The sequence below is a fragment of the Anser cygnoides genome, chromosome 1, assembly GCF_040182565.1.
Source record: "Anser cygnoides isolate HZ-2024a breed goose chromosome 1, Taihu_goose_T2T_genome, whole genome shotgun sequence".
NCBI lineage: Eukaryota > Metazoa > Chordata > Aves > Anseriformes > Anatidae > Anser > Anser cygnoides.
Genome location: NC_089873.1, coordinates 80,355,348 through 80,381,890, shown reverse-complemented (window position 1 = coordinate 80,381,890; position 26,543 = coordinate 80,355,348). Strand labels below are relative to the sequence as shown.

The window sequence follows — 26,543 nt, the reverse complement described above, 5'->3', positions numbered from 1 at the left end:
TTGAATACAAATCAATTTGGTGGTGAATACAAACCAATTTTGGGGAACCAGAGTGATAAAACCCACAACATTTATATGGGGAAAAAAAAAAAAAGGAAAAAAAAAAAAAAGGAAGAAAAGAGTGAAATGGTCCTACAATTTCTCTTTTTTTTCTTTTTTCTTTTTTTTGTTTGTTTGCTTCTTTGTTTGTTTTGGGGTGTGTGTGTGTGGTCTGTTGTGTTGTGTTTTTTTTGTTGTTTTGTTTTTTTTATAGCAATATAGATGAAAGCATGCCTGTTCCAAAACAACTGAAAATGTACAGTCAAAACATCATAAAATATCATCTGTGAAATAACTTTTAACATCCAAAAATAATTGTTTGTTTCATTAATACTGTGTAGGAAATAATTCTCACAAATAAACTATGGGGGAAAATTACTGAAAATTCATAGTGAAAGGGAAAATGGAGAATTACAATATTTATACTCTGGGTGATAACAACATTGTTTTAAACACCTGAATTCACATGCAAAATATAGGAGGATTTTTAAGGTTAAAAACAAACAAAGAAACAAACAAAACCCACTAAACTTTCCCTCTGTAACTAGACCAAAAAAGAGCTAATTTTATAGCTGAATTAGTTTTCCTTTTTTTTTTTTTTTTTGGAAGAGATGAAAATAAATGCACTTTGGGAAGTTTTGAATTATAAGTAAGCTATTCTCCCTTGTTTTACAATAGGGACCTTCACGATGTTATAATAATCACAAGGTTGTAATATAATCCAACATTACTCTAAATTTTGTTTGTATAAAAACCTGTGTTCTGCAGTGATTTCACAAAAAAAAAAATAATTAAAAATAATAATAAATTAGAAAAAAAAACAGATAATAGAAGCTTTATTCTTCCTGCACTTAACACATCAAGACCTCCCCCATTTGCTTTATGTGTATATTGAGAGAGGCTTGGGCATGAGCTTTGTTAAATGTTTCCTACATCCTGCCATGCATCCTGTCATGAAAATGGGACCAGGTGGATATAGTAGCTGTGTGATGCTTGATAAGCATCTAGGGCACCATGTGATACGTCCCTTCCTGGAGTCCATAGCCTGCACTCTGTTCCTCAAAGACAGGTGGACAAGTTTAGTAGGGTTTTTAATATGACAATATACTAAACCACTGCAAAGGTGGAAGCTTGAGCTCTTCCAGAACACAGGTAAAACTTTCTTTTTCTAATCTTGTAAGAGGGTAGAGAAAAAAATGCCTTAGTATTTCATACACATCACCATAGAAAAAAGGGGCCAATTTGACTGTTTTCTCAATATGCATAATTATTCATGCAGTTTTGCTCTGGATACTGAACTGAAAACACTGTGAGAACCATTTTCTTGGTTTTGCTGCTTCACATGGAACAGAATTACTGCAATCTCAGCATCTCTCCTGCAGCATAGCCCCACATAAAACCAGCATATATTTTAAAATAAAGAAAACTTGCAGTTTTCTGAATTTCAAAGAAAATTCAAATTCAGTTTAGCCAAGGTGCTGGGAAAGGGCTGGGGTTTTCCATCCCTAATACACATAAGGTACCTATATACTGAACCATAAACATGACAGTCTACTAGGAAACCTAGGGCCCATTTCATTACTTACACCTTCAGCCAAACATCTTCTGGAATCAAATGGAGGACAGCCAGTGATTCTCCTTTCCCAGATAAATTCCCCTTTCTCGTTTATTTTACAGGAGTGACTATCACAGCCATCCTGAAGTGATCCATTTGGCTGTAAAGATTTAGGGATTGTTAGATTTACACAAAAACACAGGACAATAAGTTTTCAGGATACAGTACAACCTGACTATTCCTTTATTGATATTCAATTAATATAACATGGTGGTGAAGTTTAAAAAACATGGAAATCGTCAGTAAACAGAATTGCTCAACAGAAATCTTCTGAAAATAATTGGTTACTTTTATAACAGTACTGATTACAGTTCAGTAATGATTGCCAAAACCTGACCTTTTTCAGTTCTTACTAGGGAAGAAATTTCCATTATCCACTTTCATTTAAAATTAGGGTTTGAATTTCCTGTAAGTAGCTGTTTGAGTTCCTATTCCAGTTAAATTTCTTTAATAATATTCATGCTTGCAGATATATCTAGATTGTCCTTCTAGAATTTTGCACTATGGTGTGAAGTCTCCTTTTTTTCTTTCACAAACAACAAAAAAAAAAGCTTTCTTGAGAAAACATTCTGGGATATAAAAGATAAGGCATTAGTAATACCATGCTGCCTAACCAAAAAAGAGAAACACAATGCACTTTTCTTGGAGCCATCAGAAGTCTGGGTTACATTTATATTAAATAAAATATTTAAATATTTATATAAGCTAACAAATAAAGAAAAAATAAAAAATATTTGTAAGTATTTAAAAATAGTTCATTATAAATTAATAAAATAAAATTAAAATAAAACGATAAAAGAACTAGTTCTTAAAATTTACCTGAAGGTATTGAAGCCTTCCATCTCTCAGTCTGATGCTACATGAAGTTGGCACACATTTTCCACAGCAAGAGCCAGGGATTTCCTGCCTTCTGTAATTCTAGAATGTAAAGAAGTTCACATGGAAAATTTTCTGGGTTGATTTTGTCTTAAGCATGCTTATTTCTAGAAGGCTGTTCTGAGGGGAGGGAAATTCAGTGGACAAAGCGATAGCCAGCAAAATATTGAGAGTTGTTTTGCTTTGTTTGTTTGTTTTTTAACAGGCCTAGACTAGTTCAATCTAATTAATTAGGTACTTTTGTTTTATAAAAACTGGCATTAATCCTTATTATAAATAGGGAGATAAATTTATTTCCAAATACAAAGCCTCCTGTGTCCAATAAATTCAATATTCTTTGACTATAAATGTTGCAAGACAGGGTCCACTAAACAAGAATTAGGAAGGAATAAAAAAATTATTAAAATTTTTAGAGTGGCATACAGTTCACATTTGTGGTGGGTAGGAACTTCTCCATAAAGTTAATGAAGACTGTACAGTGCAACTTGGAAAGTGGTTTTAGAAGCTTAAACTAAGAGAAAAGGGCCAGATAAACATTAAGCAGGGAGAGGGAAAGGGGAGAATGAAGCTGAGATGGAAAGTCTGAACTATGGATGGAAAGAGAAAATGGTCTGATAAAACACAACAGCATCAGAGAGGGTATAAAATCATACAATGAAAAAGGGGAGAAGGAAAGAAGAAGGAAAGAATGGAGCCTGACAAATGGTACAGGAAGGAAAAATGGTGACAGGGAAAGGAATATGAGAGAACAAGCAGCACTAGATGGAGAAGAAGAAAGGTACAGAATGGATAATAGGAAGAAAAAAAGAATGAAGAAAAAACAAAAAAAAAAAAAAACAGAAACTGAGTTTACACTTGAAGTGTCCCACGATATCCCTCCAGCTGCTACACATGACTAACAGCTGCTTATGATGAGTTGAACATATTAAAGACAACAAACACTTTTTTTTGAGTGAAGGCATGCATGTTACCGCTATGTTTTTTTTTACAGAAAAAGAATTTGGGGAGGGTGGGGAGTTACTATTAAATCATTGGAAGAGAGCCTAGTTCATTGTTATTTAGGTGAACTTCCTTTATTAGCCAAAATGTAAGCACCTAAAGCAGGTCATAAAATGACAGAAAACCCATTGACCTTGATGAACAGAGAATGCTGCAATTGGCTGCTCTTCAACAACCAGTGCATTTACTTTCATAGCTTCAGCATCCAGTAGAGAGCAGGTGCTCCTGAGTACATACTCTACTCCATGATTTTGTCCATTATGAAGGAATTTCTTTTAATCTGGGTATACCACAAAATCAGTGATTGAGACAGGAAAGATCCAAGCGTGTATGTGAATCCTGCTGGCCTCGAGGGGATGAAGATATTACACATCTTATTTGATTTTGGTTTTCCTCAGACTCCACAGTTTCATTACAACGACTATAAAGGGATACATACACCTAGGCCTGTAACCTCTCTTGAGTAGCTGTGCTTAGTAAGTGCTTAATCTCATTGTGCTTAATAAGCCCATCTAGAAATAGATCTTTCTTCAGTTGTTGTTCATTTGTTTTTTGTTTAGTCTGTACATTTGAGTCAAGTGGAGAGAAGGGGCCATTTGGGAATTGTGTGGGTGGTAGAAGAAGCAAGAGTGGAATGTTTCCCCATTTGTTTTTACAGCGTATTTTATTGATTCCTCTACCTTTAATTTCCACAGCTGGCTTCCTGCATTGAAAAGCAAGAATTAATGTTTGTGCATGTCTGCATGGAAGCATATGTATGCACACAAATTTCTGGCCATTGATTCATTCTAGTGTATCTGGGTGCTTTTTTCATTGATCTGCGAGGTTATATTTTGTGAAAGTGAGAAAGATGTTCAGCACCATGCTTAGCCATTTATTTTCCTTTCAGGAATATGTATCTAAAATCCTACCTTATAGGAGCAGTGATAGTAGAGTCCATAACAACACCCAGCTATTCCAAATTCACCCTTTTGTCACAGGGTGCATCTGTACTAGCAAAGAAATTGGGTCAAGGCCTGTTTTCTCACCCTGCAGACAAGTGGAATACATATGCATGTCTAAATTGCCTTCTCCCCATAAAACAGACTGGCTTTTTCTATAGTTTCTGTTGGAAACAGTCCTTCGATTGTGCTAACCACTGACATGTTATATAATGCCTAGGCATTGTTTGTAAGACATGCAAGCTGGGGCACTGCTAAAAATTCATCAGCGTAAGTGGTTGTAGGCCATAACTTGAGCTTACAGTCTTGCTCTGTTTGGTTTATTAGTGAAGATGAAACCACAGAAACTTGACTTACTACATTGTCCATTCAGTTCTACTTAGGGATTGAAAACCAGACTTCCCCAAAACTCTGTCCCCCTCTTTTGCAAGGACCCTGTCAACCTGTTCTTCTCCTGGATATCAGCCAGGAATCCCATATGATGATGTTAGAGATGTTGCTCTTTGATGCAATGGCCACTGCTTGCACAGCCCCTGTATTTGTCTGAGCCCATTGGCATCCGTATATTATCCAGGTGAAGGCAGAAGAGGAGGGTGCATTTTGAGTTTTTCAGTGAAAATTATTTGCTGGTCTATGTTCTTTGGACAGGGGAAAACTAAGGCAGCCTCTACAACTTGTTTAGCTCTCCCTCTTCTTGAGGTACTGGTGCTAAAGCAAAAAATATGTGATTCAGCAAACTAGTTAGGCACTCCAGTCACACTGTTAGTCAGTGGAGTAAAAATGGGAGACATTTGTCCCTGGCTTTTCCAGACAAGATTATTCCTTGCACATGATGGAAGCAGCAGCAAAGACTTCAAAAAGACCAGTGGAACTGATGGGGACAATTACCTCAAATCACTTAAGGCATGGCTGGGGACCAGAAAGAAATATTACTGGGCTCAGCTGTTAGAAAATTTGGAAATAGTCATAGGAAAGCCCTGAAGCAGGGAAATCTGGCTGAGCTGCCAGTCCCAGGATGGACGGATAATATTGTGGTGGAAAGGATAGTTCCTGTTACCAATGATTTGCTAAACCTCATTTTGCCCCAAAGGTAAGTAGTCAGAAATGCACAAGAAAATGTACCTCTGGACCCGAGTACTATGAAAACTTGCCTTTTTCTACACTGTGGATTCAGATCACATTTGATATATTTGATCTAATTCAGGGTAAGAAAAACAAAACGCCATGATTTCTCAGAAAAACTTGAAGAAAGGGCAACAGGTCCCAGAGTTGTACACTACATAAACTGGTATATACAATGAAGAACATGACCTTATCATCAGACACTCTTAATTAGAGCATCCAGACCACTTGTACTTACTGTTGGGCATGGCTCACAACTGAATTTTGTACACGTCAGGCTGTATCTCCGAGAAGACATTGACTGCAGGGAGCAGAGACACGTTGTACATTGATCCACCATCAGACGTTTCCATGGCTGAAACATTAGAAACAGTTTGTAGCCATCAGTGACTGTCTCTTGAGCAAAACTCAAACAAATGAGCAATTTCATCCAGGTTAAGTGTCTTTCATCAAATGTTGTGCTTTAATTCTTCGCAAGAGAAAACAGAAAAACGATGTGCATCCACTTTCCAGAGATCTAAATTTTACATCCACAATCCCTCAACAGGCAACACAGCAGAAGACTATTTTTAAAGTAAATAATTTAGAATTCCTTAATCTGCAAAATGGCATGGGTGTTTCTTACTTCCCTGCTTACAAAGCTAGCAAACAAGCAAGGAGTTCTTGAAAGTGGCAAGGAAGGTTTTGTCACAAGATTTTGTCATGTGTTGGGTGGTTCCCACCAAGTTCATTTTTCCCAAATGTAGTGAATTGATTTACCGACAAGATTTTTTGTTGTTGTGGTCTTTTGTTTTTCTTGAGTGATCACAACCAACAGTTCATGGACAAAAATTACTTGTTATTGTTCTTATAAAAACACTGCTTAGAATCTCTGGAGGCCTAAAAGCTTAAAATCAACACAGACACAAGGAGGGAAAAAAAAAAAAGAAAAAAAGAAAAAAAAAGAAAAGAGAGAGAAGGAAAAGGAAAAAGGAAAAAAAAAAAGTAACTGAACGGACTTGTTCATAGTTACAAGAAAAGCAGTGGCTGAGCTGGACCCCAGCACTTTGTTTCCTCGAACCCACCACCTTTTCAAAGCAAGCAAAAATGACATTTAAAACACAGTGGAAAATGCCAAGATATTAGATGGAAAAGAACAGGATGTGAAGTTAACAGTAGGATTCCTAGCACTTAGAGGAATTCTAAATCCAAATTCTTTCTGCCTCACAAGTATACAGCCTTTCATTTGAGCCTCAAAATACAAAACCAGTATGGTTGTATGGAGTGCATTTAACGGGCCCAAAGAGTTGTGGTGAATGGAGTCAAATCCAGTTGGAGGCCAGTCACTAGTGGAGTCCCCCAGGGCTCAGTACTGGGGCCGGTCCTCTTTAATATCTTTATCGATGATCTGGATGAGGGGATTGAGTGCACCCTCAATAAATTTGCAGACGACACCAAGTTAGGTGCGTGTGTCGATCTGCTCGAGGGTAGGAAGGCTCTGCAGGAGGATCTGGATAGGCTGGACCGATGGGCTGAGGTCAACTGTATGAAGTTCAACAAGGCCGATTGCCGGGTCCTGCACCTGGGGCGTAACAACCCCAAGCAGCACTACAGGCTGGGAGATGAGTGGTTGGAAAGCTGTCTGGCAGAGAAGGACCTGGGAGTACTGGTTGATAGTCGGCTGAATATGAGCCAGCAGTGTGCTCAGGTGGCCAAGAAGGCCAACAGCATCCTGGCTTGTATAAGAAGCAGTGTGGCCAGCAGGTCTAGGGAAGTGATTGTCCCCCTGTACTCGGCTCTGGTGAGGCCACACCTCAAGTACTGTGTCCAGTTTTGGGCCCCTTGCTACAAGAAGGAAGTCGAGGTGCTCGAGAGAGTCCAGAGAAGGACAACGAGGCTGGTGAGGGGTCTGGAGAACAAGTCTTACGAGGAGCGGCTGAGGGAGCTGGGCTTGTTCAGCCTGGAGAAGAGGAGGCTCAGGGGCGACCTTATCGCTCTCTACAGGTACCTTAAAGGAGGCTGTAGCGAGGTAGGGGGTGATCTATTCTCCCACGTGCCTGGTGACAGGACAAGGGGAAATGGGCTAAAGTTGTGCTAGGGGAGTTTTAGGTTGGATGTTAGGAAGAACTTCTTTACTGAAAGGGTTGTTAGGCATTGGAATAGGCTGCCCAGGGAAGTGGTTGAGTCACCATCCCTGGAGGTCTTTAAGAGACATTTAGATGTTGAGCTTAGTGATATGGTTTAGTGGAGGACTTGTTAGTGTTAGGTCAGAGGTTGGACTGGGTGATCTTGGAGGTCTCTTCCAACCTAGACGATTCTGTGATTCTGTGATTTTCACACACACACAAAAAAAAAAAAAAAAAAAACTAATAAAGTAAATAGACACTGAATAGCACAAGATAATTAAAGCTTTGAATCATAGTCAGTGGACTATCACTGCTGACTTCACTGAGAAAAGGAATTTCCTATGCTTACACTATGCATATCCTCAAATTCCTTTTTCTTCCACACAAGTAAACATTCAAAATCAAGAAGCAAGCCAGAGTAACTGTGTAAAAGTATGGGTTTATGGGTAGTTCTGAGCCAATACTCCCACATATACACTGAAGAACGAAGGTTCTTAATAAAGAATATTAATAACATTCTTACACTGGACTCCAGCATAACAGATGCCTTCAGAGCATAGTGGCTTTCAGTAAAGCACCAACAACAGAAATCACTCTCTTCTTAGTTTATGAAGGTCTAGAAAAAAGATTCTCCACAAATAATATGACAGAGGTTGTAATAACAATGGGAAGGTCCTGATCTTTTAACAATTCAGCTCAAGACCTCAACATAGGACTCTTCACCTTTTCCAGTTTAATCTTTTATAGTGAATATAATGACATTAATCTGGAGAGTTAAAAGCCCTTGATGTATGGCATGAAGCCACACTCATAACATTTTCCTATAGGTGTGGGATAGATAACAAATGTGATATGAAACATTAAACTCTTAGCATTGGAAACAGTTCAGATATCAGTATAATAGTTCTAGTACAGACTACATGGCCTCAGAAGGCTATCCAATCCACTAGTATTACTCTAATGGTTGATAAGTCTAAACACACACAAGTGCACACACACAAAAGCCTTGCAAATCAAGGAGATGTCCTCATCCTGGTGACATATTTCAAAATATATTTGAATTTGTTCTGCTTACTATCTTAAACATTTAATTCAGGCCCCCTAGAAGTAAATACTTATCACAGAATGCTTCAGTAACACTAGACTTTCACATCATGAAGAAAGACTCAATAAAGCCACAACCAATATTACAATTGATATCCTCTTCATATCTTCTCCTAAGTTCTAAAATCTTAATTTTATAGAAAAAGATAGCTGAAGTCAAGCTTATCACTGCTGTGGGAAGGAACGTAGGGCATGCTGGAGACATGTTGAAACAAAATCCTTACACACAAGTAAGTTCCTTGAACTTTTGGGGGAAGGTCTTACTTTGATCCAAAGTTTGCATCACAGCTTAGTTTTATTATATTTATTTAGTGTATTTAGTGATCAGCATGCAAATGGAATTTAACAACGGATTTCTGTGAACAAACATAGTTTAGCATGACAGAACTGAGTGACATAAAGATTTGATACAACTTTTTCCCGTTATATAATACACCTATCATGTGTTTTCTTGGCTAACATAGAATAAAATGTCAACATCTGCTAACCCAGTGTTAGTCAGTGCAATCAAAATAACCTGCATAAAGCCAAAACCTACTCAGATCTCCTTCAAGACTGCCACTCAGTAAAAGCCTGGGAAAACAGATGAGTGATGCAGATAATCCTTTTGGTAAATACAGCCACCTGCTTGGAAGTCTGCAGTTAAAGCCCACAGAATTGTTAGGAACAGTGGAGTGAAAGCAATACACCAAATTACTGGAATATAATATTGGTAACCAGATACAAGACAAAAATGTAAAGGGATTAAGGACACAGTCAGTTAACAGAACTGCAGTAAAAGACTCGAAACTTGGAACTATTCAATGAATGAGTTAATAGAGAAAAGTTTTCCCTTGATATAAAATAAAATTTGAAACCTATTCTTAAAGGACCCAGAATAAAGTTTTGCAATCCAGGAACTTCTGTGGACACCACATCTTCTTTCCTTATCAGAACTCTGCAACAGTCATTGAAGTAGAAAATAGTGTAAGACAAAGCTGTAGTAACTCAGGCTGCTCAAAAAAATTTAGACATACAGCTAATTAGCTTTAAATAAATAATTAAAAGAAACTATTTTAAGTTAAAAGAAACTATTCATTAAGACAAGTTCTAATTTAAGATCCACTAAATATTTTTATCATTTTTCCATCAAACTTTCCATTTTGTTTAGAAAGTTTTCAAGGTTTATATCTCCTCTCAAATTTCACACTCTCCATCCTGAGAAAATATTTTAGTAACTGTGTTGTTGAATGCTAACTGCCTGATATGGTGCGAAAGGAAAAGCACAGAAGTAATGCAACAGCTGGGGCCTACCTATGCCCTCAAAATCTTTCACAGACTGTGTTTGATAAAATGGACAATTGTCAAGAAGACAACACATTTTAAAAGCTGTAATAAAAGAAAAAAAAGTTTTTATAGAGATCCAGATAGCAAACAAAAATGAATCAAACTAGTTTAGTGTCACCTGAAACACTTCACAAGTTCAGGCCAATTTGGGAAAAATTATTAAAAAGGATTTTTTTTATTATTTGACAAACTGAAATATTTTTTAATCTTCAAAATACAGATACTCCTGGTTTTCCATTCAACATAACATTTTTTTCAAACATTGTTTATGTTTTACTTTTAAGTAATTTTAAAATATTCTAAAATACTTGAAAATTGAGCAAAGACTTTCTCTGACAGGTCAGGTAAGCATTTTGTTGGAAGAGAAAAAATTAGTTGTTCACAAAATAACAGCATGCAGCTGAAAAGACATCTTTTTGCAACACAGAATAATATATATTTAACTCTTGTATGACAGAAGGTGACAGGAGTTGGCAATTATACTACATGAAATTGTCTACAAGTATGGCTTTTATAAAATGCCACAACTAGTTTTGACAACATACTACAGAGAGACAAATAAAGGAATCAAAGAGAAAGGAGATTATTTCAGATTTAAGCACTTTAAAACCCTTCTCCCAATGTTCTGACAGAAAGGCACAATTACTTCTTGGATTTAGTTCTATAGGGAAGTAATCCTTATACAGAATGATGGATGGTTGATGACAGGGCTTTAACTCTAATAAATTGATGAACTTGTGCCTATCAAATATGGAAAAAAAATGGAAGAAATAGATGGGGAGAGGTTCTGCTGTACCTCGAGAGCACAAAGAGATATGGGTAAACTTACTTCTTCGATAAAAGAAAAAAATGTGTTGTCAATGCAAGAATACATAGGTTAAAAGTTAGGTTAAATGAATAAAGAGGACCTGTTTCCTAGGGGGATGTTGAGAATCCTTAGAGTTCTTTGACACCAGAGGTGCTGCCAGAACATGGATTTAGGGAAACAACGGACAATTGACTGAGCTCTCCAAAGATAAATTCGGCATAAATGAGATCAGATGCTTAACTCCAGTCATTCCCACTGTCAGGGACTGGGTTAAATATGTCTTAATCTATCCACTAAATATGCAGTTGAGAAAAAACTTCCTCTGAGGGCATATCAGCAGGGATCTTGAAAGGGGGCTGAGGTCAAAGACTGAGGAAGCTCAGCTTTCCTGTTCCTGCTAATAGCCAAGGAGGGAGACCCCTTTTTCCACACAGGTGGAGCAAGAATTTCCATCTTTTTTTAATCCGCCTTATCCTCTAGGTAGAATACAGGAAGTTTTCCCTTCCCCAAGGTGGGCAAGGATCATCTCTGAGATTATCCCTTGCAGATAGTTTCCGGTGTGTTTGGTAACCTGCAAGACATTACACAAGGCAGATTACCACAGTTATCTAAGCACTTTTTCCTCAAGCACCCTTCACTTTTTCCTTCAGTCGTCCAAGATAAAGAAATATTACTGTCCCATTTTGAGGAGATGCTCGTTGTCATACAGGAAAACCTGTGGAAGGGTCATGAAATGGACTTAATAGCACAGAGCCCCTTGCCACTCTTTTGGATGCAACGTGTGGGGATTCTGGCTGTACAAAGCTACCCTGTACACTTATGTATATTCTGACAAGTCTGTGTTTTTCAAAAGCGCATTCAAATATCTTACCAACATAACAAATATCTTACCAACATAGCAAATAAAAGCATCAAGTCTTACCCCAATAACAGTGCCATTCAAAGGACAGCCATTCACAGGTACTGAAAGAGAGGATAATATTCCATTTAACATTATGATTATCATATCATTATCTCGACTTAATAAACCACAAGTATGCATTTTTGACTCATTAGAGTTCCAACTGAGGACATTTAGATCAAGTTTCATTGTAAATAGGTGCAAATTAGCCCTCTTATATTATATTTTATAATATAATAATTTTTATAGCCCTCTTATATTTTCAAAGATAACAATTTGTCAATTATCCTGATATGCATCTCCAAACATTCGTTGGTGAGTTGTTGTTTTCTTTAAGAAGTACATGGTAAAATGTAGATTTTTACCCTCCATTTCAAGCCTCTTGCCCTCAGAAGATGCACTCATAGGCTTTCTGCAAGTTATAGCACCTATTTCTCCTCCTCCTTCCACTGCAATTCCTTACCCTATGGTTCCTTATATACCTGTCAATTAAATATGAATGGGAGTATTTGCAGACTGAGTCCAAATAGCCAAATCTTTTGATTTGTATTTTTTATCCAAGACTGTGCTAATAAATGGATCCAGCCACAACACTCAGAGATGTCCAAAAGACAGCATGGCTGCATGGAAACTTCCTGTTCATAGCAGGTGTTGATGATAGAATTGGACTTTTCTAAGATAAAAGCACATCAAGACCTTGTTTAACTGCTTAACAATATAGGCTAGTGCTGTAATTTGCTGGTAGAGACATACCGTGTTATGTCTCCCTGAAGCAATGCAAAGTAGTGACAATAATAATTAGTCCAAAAGGACACTGTGAACATCACTTGGAAAGTGAAAGTAATAGCAGCAGGAGCTACCATAGTCAATGCCTAAGTTATACAGAGTAGTTTAAAACTGGTATTTTACTTGCATAGTATACACTTTTGAAATTGCTATTGAGAAATAGATCAGCACTAAGATTAACTCTTCAGTGATTCCATTTGTCACCCATTAAGCCTTACCACATCTGCAAGAAGGACAGCAGTCAATTATTTGGTCACAGCGTAATTCAGTTCCCTCTGGACAGTCAGGCACATCCATCTGAGAGCAAGACAGATTCTTTTGCTGTACAAAAACCTCATCATTCACTCGGACACACTCATTGATAATGCAGTCATTAAAGGGGGATCTCCACTCTGTGCCAACCTGACAGGAAACGGTAAAAGGATTAAATTCAGACAACAGTATTTATGCCACTGGAGAAAAAGAAGAGCACCCCCAGACAATGTACTGATTTGCAAAAAGCACATTTACTTCTACAGAAACAGTCTGTTACTCAACAGTTCTTCACAAACCCTTAGTGTGACAATCAGTTTACAGAGTAGACTGCTGCTTGGTTTGCAGAGTATAGAAGTTACAGGAATATCCCTAAGATGAAAATGAAAGGGGCAGGTGAAATAACATGTGAAGAAGGAAATGCAACCTTAACTAGATTTAAGTTTACATTTGTTCCCAGTAGCTGGCTGTACTGCACTGCACTGCAGCAGAGCTGGCCCTCTTTCTGCTGGATCTTGCTGCAAATCATCTGTAGTAGGCCCACAGGAGGCTTTGGCAATTAGCTCTTGAGAAGAAAAGACTTGCAAATGTAAGAGAGACCAGATCTTGTTGATGTCCCACACTGGCTGTTATCACCCATGGGTCAGATAAGGTAGGAACTTTAAATGGTACTTTGGAAAGAGACATCACCACAGGTCAGAAAGACACTGCCACATTTCAGTGCCAGGAGGAGGTGATCACTACTTTAAAGCAGGATGCCTCCACTTGTAATGGACCTTGAATATGCTTCAAGAACAGTGGAAGTGTGAATCAGACCCCTCCCAAGGGGTCAAACATCTTTCCTCAGAAAGTTAATGAAATATTTTCTCTTGTTTGTTAGTTGTTAATGACAGAGGAGCTGAAAGAGGACACAGCAAGAAAGAGACGGCAGAGTATAAGGATCTATTACTCCATCAGGACAACAGAAATCAGTGAGACACGGTGGGACATTAAAATAGACCTTCAGAAGGCTTGATTTATGAAACAGAATAATACTGATCCACGTTAAGGAATGTCCTTGGTGAAACCAGGGAAGAAGCAGGCTGCAGAATATAGCTTACATTTTAAAACAGACAGCATCAGACTATCTTTGTAAAAAAAAGTAATTAAGAAGTTAATATCAAATATGTGAAAGTGAGATGTAGATGTAAGCACAGACACACTTTAATTAATAACACTTACAGAAGAAAAGATGGGGAGGTCTATTATTTTAAATCTATTTAACTTATTGTTCCTGCCTTTCTTTGCTAAATCCAAACTTCTGCATAGGATTAAGCAATTTAATGCTAATGGGGCAGGCAAAGGCTTGCCAAGGCTGGCTGGATTAGGAACAGAACAAACTGAATAGCCTGAAGGAATTTAAAATGTAGGCAAAGAAAGAAAACAATATCGACCTAGTATTCCAGTGGCAGCACACTTTGAAAGGCATGTTGCATGCATTTACTTCCCATTGTGCTCTTTGGAAGAGACATAAAGGAATGCAAAGGGAATAGACACACTGCTGAAAATAAACTGTTATTTTGAGCAGACAACAAGTGTGGCCTAGACCACTGCAGCCTGATCTGATATGCAGCCTACATCTTCAGCAAACAGAGAGCAATTCATGTTTCTATGCTCATTCAGTTCCAGATATTTCACTGTGTAACAAATAGGATATCCTATCTGAGAGGACCATGGAATTCAAGACATCAAATATCCAATCTGCCCACCACCCACAGAGTAATACAAATTAATTAGGATAATTTAAACAATTTGCCTACAGCAAGAGAAGTATAATTTCCCATTAACATTCTTTTGAGCTATGAATCGTGAAATTAGTAATTTTACATACAAAGATGCCTTAGAGCATGAAATGAAAGAGGAGGGTTTGCTCATTAGCAGAATGAAGCAGGTAAGTCACAGAACCAAAATCCATTCTTTCGCAGTACTGCTTGCCTTATAATAGAAATAACTCTCAGGTTCTTTTTCTCCTTCTGTGGAACACAAAATAGTTCCAGGACATTTCTGCTAGAAAAGGAAGTGGCCACTCCACTGTCACCTCACCTCGTGTAAACGAGGAACTGCGTCACCCCGAGGCCACAACAGCTGTTCCTCGCAGGCAGTCTTCTGGCATCTCCCACAACATTCCCCATCTTGGATGATATATTTATATCCCTGTGGGAGAAAAGAAAAGAACTGATTGATTGAGGAAGAGAAGACAAATGAGAAGGTTAATGCAAAAAGAAAACACTGGGATAAATGCTTAATGTCAGCAACTTTTTATGGAAAGAGTATTTTGAAAATAGAACTGTAAGGCCACACAGTGCAATTACAAACAAGTGGTCCACTCAGTTCACCATCCTGTTTAATGGTTAACATTACCTGTCAGAAAAAAAAAATAATAATTTAATTTAAAAGCACACAACATTAGGAGTAAAAATCCAAAGATTTGCCACGAAACAGAAAACAATGACATAAACAAGCAGAAATGGAAAAGGAAAAGGTAAAAGAAAAATGCTTTTGGAGGACACTAGAGTATTTCAACAACATTAAATGCAGCAATAATTTACAAATGTTAGTTTACTGTACGCAAGCAGTTTCTTTTACACATTAGCAAATTGTAAAAAGCAAGCTTCCAGCAATGTGGCCCTACAGAGGAGTGCAAAAAGAAAAAGTAAATCCACTTCTAAGGGTGACTGTCTCAGTTGCCACACTATTTGGAGTTTTCCCCTCAAACTGCATTCATAGCATTTGCATACAGTTTTCTTTCAAAAAAAAAATCTCTTTGAGAATCATTATGTGAAAACATCTGTTTTTACATATGATTGATATCTAATTGTAAGAATTATTTGTATTTAAAAGACTTTTTTTTTAATATAATTCTATTATACAAAAGAAAATAAGAGGTAAAAATTGCTTTGGTGGCATCTTGGATGTTAATCAACACCCAAAACTCTTTTTCCCATCCCTGAGACTTCAGTGTTAGGATTCAGTCTGAGCACACTCAGACATCTGATTGTGCTTGGGCTGAAGCAGAGGGAAGGGGTTGGTCAGACGTGTAACCTGGGGACTAGCTTTGACTGATCATTTCATCCTTTCATATCCTGAAGCAACTAGCCAAATATTCAAACACTGGAGTACCTAAGTGAAAGAAAGCAAGGAACTTTATTCTAATTAGAAAAAAACACATGCTATATTTAACAGTCTGCAAGGGGCAAAATATAACTCTGATTTCAATACAGAGTTCAAGAGAAAAAAGAGTTGTTCTGTCAGAGAAAATACTGTTCATGTGAAAAATGCCAATGACAATAAGCACAATATCTGTTTTGATCTACACCTTCAAACTGAAATAGCTTAAGTATTCCCAACCAACACCACCCTTCATGAACTATCCTTGATTTGCAACATGGGGCACTTAAGCAAGCCTCTATAATCAGCAGACTTTCACATGAAAGAGCATTTTGTATAGGGTCATACAATGTAATAGCCGAGTTTGACCTATCTTTGAGGATAAAGTGCTGCATGATATCTTTTGTTTGATATGAAATTTTATCTACTACATGTGCATGTGAAGCATCTGAAATATGGCATACAACATTTTGTTTGTGTGGTAAACTCAGAGAAATAAAAATCCATGAGTTGTTTGTGCTCAGAGTAAACTCAGCATCCTGACTAAGCAAAACCCAACTGCAGGATTCAAATTTCACGACTCCTGTGTGAAAAAACAGAGCCCTCTATAGAGCAAACAAAACAAGGTGCCATGCAGCAGACTTTAGGTATGATCCATACCACAAAGGCAACAACAAAGATGTGGGTTTTTCACAGTTCAACCTATCTAAGTGGCTCTTTTGGCGTTCAATGAACTCAAGATCTGAGTGCTCTGACTCCTCAGGTGAAGAAACATAGGGGGTCACAGCTTTCAACCTCAGCATCTGCAGAGGCATCTCCTAAGGCAGCCCCTGAATCACCACAGCATACAAACCTGTGTCAGAAGGCAAACCTGCAAACTGCACCAATCCATGAGCTCCTCAAAGAGCAGAGCAACCACCTGTACTCAAGGAGGAAAGTGGACAGTGATTCCCTGCTGTCATACATCTTCCACAGCTTTAGAAATATTTCCCAATTAGAAAACCCTAACTTTTGCATTTAAACCATGAAAATTTGGGCACACAGGACTAAAAATAGCTTTATGTTATGACTAAAAGTTTTAATATTTAATGCTAGATCTAAGAAAAGGAAAAAATATCGTGTATTTTGAGGCGTTGGTTTTTATTGTTGTTTTTAATTAGATGACCCAAGTACAAAGACTACTTGCTACCAGGGTCATACCAGAGCATTTTCCATCTCTTCCTTTATTATCTTTCATTTTCTAGCATATAGACGCTGTAGAGATGCTCTGGTTTGTTCAAGAATCTATTTTCTGCCATTAGCCAATATTCTGCTCATCCTCTTCATCCTCTGAGTTTTCTGGACTGGATCTGCTGCTTAACTTCACCTTCACATCCTGACTTTCCTTTCCTTTTTTTTTTTAAACGTAGAGTTCAAACTTCAAACAGGGTGTTAATACTCAGAAGAAGCCCTCAGTGTCTGGCCATCTGTCACAGTGACATGGAACTCCCTGTCTAAAGGACTACAAAATCCATGTGCCTTGGCAGCTAAGGGAACAAGGCAACACCAGCCACCCTTTGCATTTGGGCAAGTATCCTTAGTAGACTTGCCAGTGATAATAAGCAGCTGCTACAGAGAACCTGACAAGTGTTCAGTTCTGCCAACAGATCTGGCTGTTTTATCACATAAATGCAGAGATAAAATGGCTCTACCATATGGAAGATGAAATTACAAAGATTAAGACATTATACTACATGGTAGGTGGAATTAAGCCTGCTTTTGATTTGGGGCTTGGCTTTGTGACAAATAAAAGAAGAACACAGATTAATTCTGTAGCAATTGGAGAATGCACATTTTGATCTCATCACTCACTCAGGACTATTGGAGCAATCTGCACAGGTGCATTTGTGCAATGTGCATTGTGCACTCCCCTGTTTCATTCCAATGTTGCTCAGGATGCATAGCTCATCTTTTCATGGTTGCTAAGGTTTTGGCCAGAAAACTCTGTCAGCTGCCTTCTGGCCAACAACATAGGAAAGAAATAATGGAAAGTATTACTCAACACCCAGTATTTTTAAAAAGGCTCCAATATTTGCCTTTTACATCTTGAGATGATAGTCCCTAGAGAGCATTAGAGAAACCAAAGAAAATGAAAAGACTGAGAGGCTGAGAAAAAACTAATAGTATAGGTAAAAATGAATTTGGAATGCTGAAAGCAAAATCTTCAGTTGTGATGACTCAGCATAATTCTAGAGATTTCCCTGGAGCTAAGCTCATTTACACCAAGTGAGGACTTAATTCTCTATCTAAAAGTCTCTAGAATATTGAGGTATTTCCTAATTTTTTTAATAAAGTAACCTTGAAAATCCAAACAGGATGTTTGAAATTACTTCTCACCAAGACTTTCACAAATTTTAAATAGGATCCTGCATATCTAATCCTCAAACAACAGTCTTTGTTTGAAATTAATTTATTTGGCGTCCTTAATATGCACTACTAAGCCATTTACTCCCATGCTTTACATGTAGAAGTCAAATTCTGCTACTTCGAAGGAGAATATCAGTATGAAATATTGGAGATTAAGGCTGTGGATTTCAGAGTCAGCATTGATTACAACCATAATTTGCTATGCCTTTCCACATAGGGTACAAATGTTCTTTATTTTAATTTAACACAGTCATCAAAAGTCTTGAATATCTACACTAATTAATTTACACACACTTAGCCAAATGGTTTTGTCTTAAACACTTATCCCAGAAAATTATGCCTCATTCTTCTCATAACCGTGCAATGCTTTAAATTATCCAATACTTTAAATTGCACTCTTTTATATCACTTATTATGTATCTAACTTCAAGAACATTTATAGAAATTAAGAAAGCAATTGCTCCCTTCACTTTAGTACACTAGGGATTTTAAGGTGTTTTGAAAGCTGTTATCCATTTTATCACCATGATTTTCTAAAGAGATAGATTTTAACGTACTCTTAGAGAAATCGTTACTGAAGAAGCTCCAGGAGGGTAAGAAGGTACAGACACCACTCCTCCTTGTGGCAAACGCAATAATTACAACAATTATCTGCTTGCTTTCAAAATTTCGGTAAGAGAAAGATACAAGACAACAGAAGTGAGAGGACTGTGACATGTAATGAGGCAAATCCACAACTGGTTTGCAAATGAGAAGGCTCTATTTGCTATTAATTTGAACATCTTCAAAGAATTTGGGAATCAGTTCATTTTAATGAAACATCCATTCTTTTTCTATAGTGTTTCTTTATGTTCTAAAATAGCAGATCAGATTTGCATTTGATTTTGTCAAGCACATGAGAACAGTAGCACCACTCACTCATCAGGGTGAAGGAGCTAGTTTAAGTGTTTAATTGTTGGGGATTTTGTTTGTTTGTTTGTTTTTGTTGTTGTTGTTTTGTTTTGTTTTGGGGTGGGGTTGGATGTTTTTTGTATTTTGTGTATTTGTTTTTGTTGTTGTATCACTAAGTAGAAAACTGGAAACTGTTTTCACGGAATTCAGATGACATGGACAAAAATGATACTTCACAACTTGGCAACTGAATTAGTAACAGTAAGAGAAGGGAGTATAAACACCATCTTAGCAATAATCTACAATTAAACTGTCTTCAACACCAATACAATGTTCAGTGTCATCTAATCTGAATTGGACAATAAGCATTAGGGTCAATTCAAATTGGACTACAGAAACTCTGTGGTTCTTGATACATAAATTCGCTGAATCAGGAATAAACTAAGGAAAAATAAAATCTGAGCTCTACAGGTTATCCAACAGCTACTGTTTTGGTACTGCAACTTTGATAGCCATTAAAGGAACAGAAGAAATGACAGAGTTCCAAAACGAATAATTTCCTCCAAGCTTTTTTCTTTGTTTGTTTACTTGTTTGTTTAAAGAAAAGCTTTTTGAGACTGCAGTGCTTAAGACTTATTTGTAAAGAAACTGTAGCTCTGTATTAATGATACTTTCTTAGAATAACAGATTACTGATAAAATTATGGCTATAAGCCAAAATAAAGCCAGATATTTTAGATCTAATATTTCATAATCATTTCCATACTCAAAATGAGTCTCTTTTATGAACTGAACAGAAATCAAAAGGATTCTCTTGCAAAAGCTGTAAACTACCCTCATGGTTTTCACTGCATTGGGCATCTTGAAGTTTTTCTGACCAAACACTATACTTACAGGAAGAGCAGTAGTTTGGGTCGCTTGTTTTTTTGTGTTTTTTTTTTGGGGGGGGGGGGTGTTGTTTGTTTGTTTGTTTTGTTTCCTTTTTTTTTTCTTGTGGGTTGATTTTCTGCTCTGGTCCTACACAATTATATACTGTTCAAGTCACAGCACAGGGAAACTTTCAAAAAAACATTTATATTTAGTTCACACCTTCTCATGTGCACATACATATATTCTGTCCAGCTTTGTTCTGATAAGGAGGCAGAAAATTAAATTATATTTAAAAATACAATGATATCAAGGCATGTGAAATTTTTGTAAGCCAAGGGACAATTAGCTTAACAGACTTGAGAAAAGATAATTGTTTTTCATACATCAGCTTGCATAACTGAAATGTTGATAGTCAAATTTGCAATAAATGATAAACTGTTTTAAAATAAGTTAATGTAAATTCAAGTTTAAATTTAAAACAAATCAGTCAATATAGAGTTTCTACAGCATTGCTAACTCATCCATGAGGTGCTGCACACACATATTCTATGCCCACTGACAGTCTTTGACTCCCAGACACATTGTCAATGTCCTTCTGAAAGCAAAAAGGACACCTCTAACTTTTCATAGCTGTATTTGCAAAGTTTTCTAATGAAGACTCGGTATGAACAGCGTATGACATATTTGTTTGGAAATTCACTGTATTTCTGAGCAAACAGAGCATGGTTTCTCCTGGAGCTGAAAAAAATCAAGTGACTCTTGTCTCACATTCAGCACTGGAAGACCGAAGATATTACAGAAGCATCCCAGCCAGCACAGTGAATCAAACACAGAAGCAGACTACATGCCCCTTTTTTAAAAGGTTTTGCAGCTACTGCTGTAGCATGCTCTCCCTTTCATTTCCCACTGAGAAATCCCAGCTGAGTGTCATTACAGAATGACACTGTTGAGTCACAGACCAACATGCAAACATTGGCCACTGGACCACTGAAAGCACTGATGTTACAACACACATCTGGAACACATGCTGCTTGGCCAACTCATCAAATTTTCCTGGGCTAATACAATATAGAGCCCAATATAAACATTTAAAAAGCAGTTAAGCAGCTTGAATATTTGTGTACTATTAACTAGCTCATCTTTGCCTCTGCACTGAGGGAAAAAGGAAAATACGAAAGAGCCACTTCTTGGCTTCACTTCACAGTTCATGGGAGAGACAACCTATGGGAAAAACTCTGGGTCAGTAAAAGATTTACAGAGAATATTCTGAATCTGAACTCACAGACTGTGAACACTGGACCACAGAGTAGGGAGGAGCTTCTTTTCCTGAATGTAATTGTCTAGTACCATCAAGAACAGTCAGTTAATCTATGTATACACTGAAAGTTTTAGAAAGAGGCAAAATATATTTGTGGTGGTCTCTAACATTTGCAGCATAACTTCTCTTCTAAAATAAAGTCAGTAATACTTAGGCCCTCTAGACTCTGTTCTCAAGATAATTCATTGCTACGATACTTATTTTCTGTTTTTCTCTAGTTTCTCTAAACATGCAGGTCTAAAAAGAATCATTTTAGTTCCCTATCAGGACTCCGCTGACTAATGCAGATGCTCATTGTGTGAGTAATGTTACTCACCCGAGAGCAGAAAGTGTTACATATTTTGTCACGACATTCCATCATCTGAAGTCCTGTAATGTCATCTCTTGTACTAGTGCAAGAACATTCTCTGCAACCATCTTCCCAGGTCTTCCCAATGGGGTAGACAATGTTGTTGTGCACACACACCTATGGAATACAACAATTTATACATGAAAGAATACTGTGCTGCTGTAAGGACACGCTGCTGGCTTCAGAAGGCTGATTTTTAAGACATGAAACCCACCATAAGATTTATTAATATTTTGAAGACAGTAGAAACACAAGATCTTAAATTTGTGGCCACTCTTTTGAGGAAAGGAAAGTAAGCACAGCCGAAGCTGCTGTTTTATAAAGAATGAATTGGAGACTTTTATTTGCATTGAGTGGAATTGCCCAGGGTCTGACTCAGTTTCACTGTAAGTATAATGTGATACAACATTTAGAGATGATAAACAGCGAGTCCTGTAGAAGGAGCCATGCACACAAAACTTCTGCCAACTGTATCTGCTAATCTGAAAAGATACTACTTTGGGCTACAAGCATTCATTCTTGTATCCTTAGGCCACCACAGCTACCACAAAAGCAGTGCCATCTTTTATATTGCACTCTCTATTAGTAAATTTTACAACACGTTATTAAAGACATGAATGTCTGTTAATTTTATAGATGTAGAAAGTAGATCACGGAGAAATAAAATGACTTATGCAAGGTCATGAACTACTCAGGAGTAGAAAATCAAGCTTAGATCTCCTGAGCTGCAAAACAGAGTAACCCTATATTAAGCTGCTAGGTAAGGTTGCTTTAGTGAACACGTTATACTGCCCTGCAACTTTTCCTTAAGCAACCTTACCTTGAAGGTTAACATAATATAATGGCTTAATAAAAAGTTGGCAAAATTAGGAAAAATTCATCCTTGTGAAGCTTTAACAGAGTTAGGTACTGATCTGGAAAAAAAATTAAAAGTGGCCATGTAGTTTATGTAAGATACAATGCCTCATCAGGTAGAGGCAAATGTAATCAAGACACACAAGGAGTATAGGTATAAGGTGTCCCAAATATGTCAATAAATTAATATAGGATTGAAAGTATGCAATTCTAAAATACAGTAACTGTACTCATCCAAAAGCACATACATGTTATCAATAAATAAATAAATACATCAGAATGGCCTCTGAAATTCCAAACGTCTGAATGGCCTTGAAGTTTCAAAAGGTTACATATAGATATAATTATCTGAGTATCTCAAAGTGACAAAAAAAATGTGTTGGTTACATCAGAACAAAATGACCGTAATGAAACAAGCACAGTATATTGCAAGGGTGCATTTTTCTCACAGACATGTAAATTAAAAATGTATCATTTTCAGGTAGTCTGTTTGGTCTTTTGTTTATATCTATCTACCCTCTTACTGTGATGTTGCCCCCCTGTATGCAAAAGATAATCTTATCTGTTCATCCCGCTTACCGTTCCTGGAACACAGGTAGTAGATATGCAGCCGCAGTCATTGGTGAGAGATCTGGATAAATATCCAGGAGGGCAGCTCACTGTCGAGTTAGTACAGCTGCAGGTACACTCATATTTATCACAGCACTCTGTCTTCTTAACAGTCAGCTCCCGATGTGGTGGGCAGAAAGGTCTTTGAACTAGACTGCATGCTTCTCTGTTACAAGCTAGCAGAAAAAGGTTAAGCACAGAGCATTTCAGAGCACTGCAAATGAACAGGACAGTTCTCTGGCAGCAAGGCACTAATTGCTACTGCAAACTGTTATACATCTACTTAATAAACCAAGAAGTAATGCAGATATAAAAGACCCAGGTCAAAGATTGTACTGCAGGTTCAGAAGTTCCTATCCTGACAAATACATATATATATCTTCTCTCATATACAGAAAGATTTATAAAATAAACATAAGGGTCAGTGCACACATATCCAAGAGTACAGTGTTTGTCTTTTCCTTAATTCAACAGTGTACTCAGAAAGTGCCAACAATAACTTTCTTTCAAGTCTGTGAAATCATTGTATGTCTACTGGGCTCCCAAAGAAAATCTTTCAGAGGGAAAATGTAGTGCATAAAGGTTGTTGTCCGTGTTGTTCAAATGCAGTGCTCCAGTATCACTCAGTGCTAAATATACATATACATATCTTACCACATGTATAATTTGGTCTGCATTCTCCAGGGTTGGTCAGTGCAAGCTGCAGGCCAAACTCACAGACAGGGACAGGAGGCAAATCGCATGAAACTAGATCACAGACTAAGAAGAGAAATTGAGAGAGTGGTCAAGACCATGACTGACTAGTTAGTCTTCTAGAAAAGACATACACATGCAGGTACGTCCCCATTTCATTTATTCCCTACACTCAATTGTTATCTTAAAATACGAAGCAAGTTAGATTTCAGCAGGTCAGTGTTTGTTTTCAAAAATAGCTAAGGGAACAGTTCAAGTTTAGGTTATGAAGATTCTAGTTCTGATTTTGTACCTAATGTGCAAACACAGATCACACAAAAATAGGTACTTGGAAAAAAAAAAAAAAAGACACTTTCAGTGTGTCACTTAGGAAAAAAAATAAATAAAATAAAATAAAATAAAATAAAATAAAATAAAATAAAATAAAATAAAATAAAAATAAAAACAATTCTCTATTCCCTTCTTCATCTCTTAAAAAGGGGCAAAGTCAAGTTTGAAGTTTCCTCTTTTTTTTTCTACACAGATGATAACTCAGTCATTCAGTGAGTTAAAAATTTAAAAAAAAAATGTGTTAAATAAAGATGCAGATTTTATACCTTTGAAACATCTGATAAAAACACGTACCAAGAAGAATCCAATGGTTTATGAGAACCTACCACACTCATATTCGGGGCAGCACTGGCTGGGGTCCCTGCGGAGACGAGGAACTTCACAGGGACCACACCGAACAGCTGGAGTGAGAAGAAAACATTCACAAAATAAGCTTGGATAAGAACTAAAATGCTAGGTTAAAAAAAAATCAGTTCAAGTCCAATCATACTCAGAGCTAGACCAACTTACATTTGGTAGTAGTGCAAGGTCGGAGAGTGCAGTTTACTCTCCTATTGTCTAGACATGTGCAGATCTTGCAGGGCTCATTGGAGGGAATCCATGTTTCCATGGGCTGCATGGAAAGGAAAAAAACTGTTAGAAATAAATCTAATAATCTAATATCCTGATCACTGTTGTATTGGTGGTAGGAGTAGGTGAGAAAAATTACTGTGAAAAACACGAAGACTACACGAGAGATTAGTTGGTTGCTCTGTTAACAGTAAGAATCCAAGGAGATGCATAATTATGAAATGACTGTAGTGTACCAATTTAACAAAACATGTAAAGTATGCATGAATGAGATGAGGAATTACTATTGTTTTATGCACAAGAAATGCTCAGATGTTATAAATGCAATCACAAGCTATGGTGAGAGTAACAGTGGACTACATACCATGATGGATGTTTAGTGATAATAAGGGAACCAATGATATTTTAGGAAATACATAGAAGTGGCTTCCTTCCCAAATTAGTGGTACTTAAACACAGAGAAATAAACAGTGCGTATTTTTGATCAAGAATATGTTGGGTCTCACCACTTGATTTCCCAGTGGTTTGCTGGCTGGAAAAATGCTATAGCAAGCCCAAATCTGAAACAATCACTCCTGTACTGATTACCAAGAGCTAATAAGCATACTCAGAAATTGCCAGTAAAGTACATCATTATTCAACCACTGGTCTCTCTCATTAGAGAGAGGAAAATCATTGATTTTAAAGATGTAGTTACCTATAAAGAGCTATATACATTTAACATCCATTTGAATAAGTAGATAAGAGTGAAAAAATGCACTATGGAACAATAAAGTTAATTTGCACAGTCAGTCCAGGTTCTGGGTAAGAACATGTAAAGTAGGTTAGGACACCACTACGGGAAAATGTGTCAACCAGAAATCTCTGTAATGCATTTTATAAAAGCTTGCTGAGACCCTCAGTAATAAAGAAAGGAAACATATTGCCACCTGCACCTAGAGATATCTATGTACTTTAAGACATTAAAGGAATCTGAAAGGACAATAAAAATGATATTTTACTTTCAAAGGTTAACACCATGGCAAGGATAAAACAGGAGGCATGCCAGAACAAGCCAACCAGAGGTTTTACAAAGCTTAGAAGCCATATCGCATAGGGTTGGTTAATCCGCAAGAAATCTATTTTAGTCAAGGAAAGCTTTCATTGACGTATTTCTAGTAAAGAACATTATCTCAGGGCTTGAGAAAGCCACTCAGAACCCTCTGCCAGAGCTTTCAATGGACTCAGGGTTAGGAAGTCCTGAGAAAGAAGCGGATAGGGAATGCCTACATTTGCAGACAGTGATGTGAAAAGCATTTAGACATTTTGGAACACAAAGCAAGAATCACAACTTTTACTCTAACATTTTCACCAGCCTCAATTTTCTGACAGGTTTTCCTCAGCATAAATAAGTCTCTTTCTAATATCAGATGACATAACAAAAGATAGAACAGTGTTAGTAGAGCTCTGTATAAATATCAGTATTGAGAATCCAATAAGCCCTAGCACTATCTTGGGAAGAATGGAACAGAAGAAAGAGCACCAGAGGGAAAGACGAAGTTTAAGGAAATCATAACCCACTACAAGTTGCACTGCCTGATGTATTGCTCGCACAGCTAATCCTGCAGTGGAGGATACACAAAATGGCTGTGT

The 26,543-nt window shown here is 37.2% G+C and overlaps 1 protein-coding gene across 2 annotated transcripts in view; it reads right to left on the bottom strand.

Annotated features, from left to right (window-relative positions):
* VWF (von Willebrand factor) overlaps positions 1-26,543 on the bottom strand; it is a 148,000-nt gene that overhangs the window by 6,634 nt on the left and 114,823 nt on the right. For both annotated transcript variants that reach the window (XM_048046749.2, XM_013195995.3), the window contains exons 39-49: positions 24,852-24,954; positions 24,668-24,742; positions 23,973-24,077; positions 23,289-23,494; positions 21,822-21,971; positions 14,957-15,067; positions 12,841-13,024; positions 11,858-11,898; positions 5,831-5,947; positions 2,474-2,572; positions 1,626-1,754 (exon numbers count right to left, since the gene is read on the bottom strand). In XM_048046749.2, coding sequence (XP_047902706.1) covers positions 1,626-1,754; positions 2,474-2,572; positions 5,831-5,947; positions 11,858-11,898; positions 12,841-13,024; positions 14,957-15,067; positions 21,822-21,971; positions 23,289-23,494; positions 23,973-24,077; positions 24,668-24,742; positions 24,852-24,954 — 1,320 coding nt within the window. The remainder of the gene's footprint in view (positions 1-1,625; positions 1,755-2,473; positions 2,573-5,830; positions 5,948-11,857; positions 11,899-12,840; positions 13,025-14,956; positions 15,068-21,821; positions 21,972-23,288; positions 23,495-23,972; positions 24,078-24,667; positions 24,743-24,851; positions 24,955-26,543) is intronic.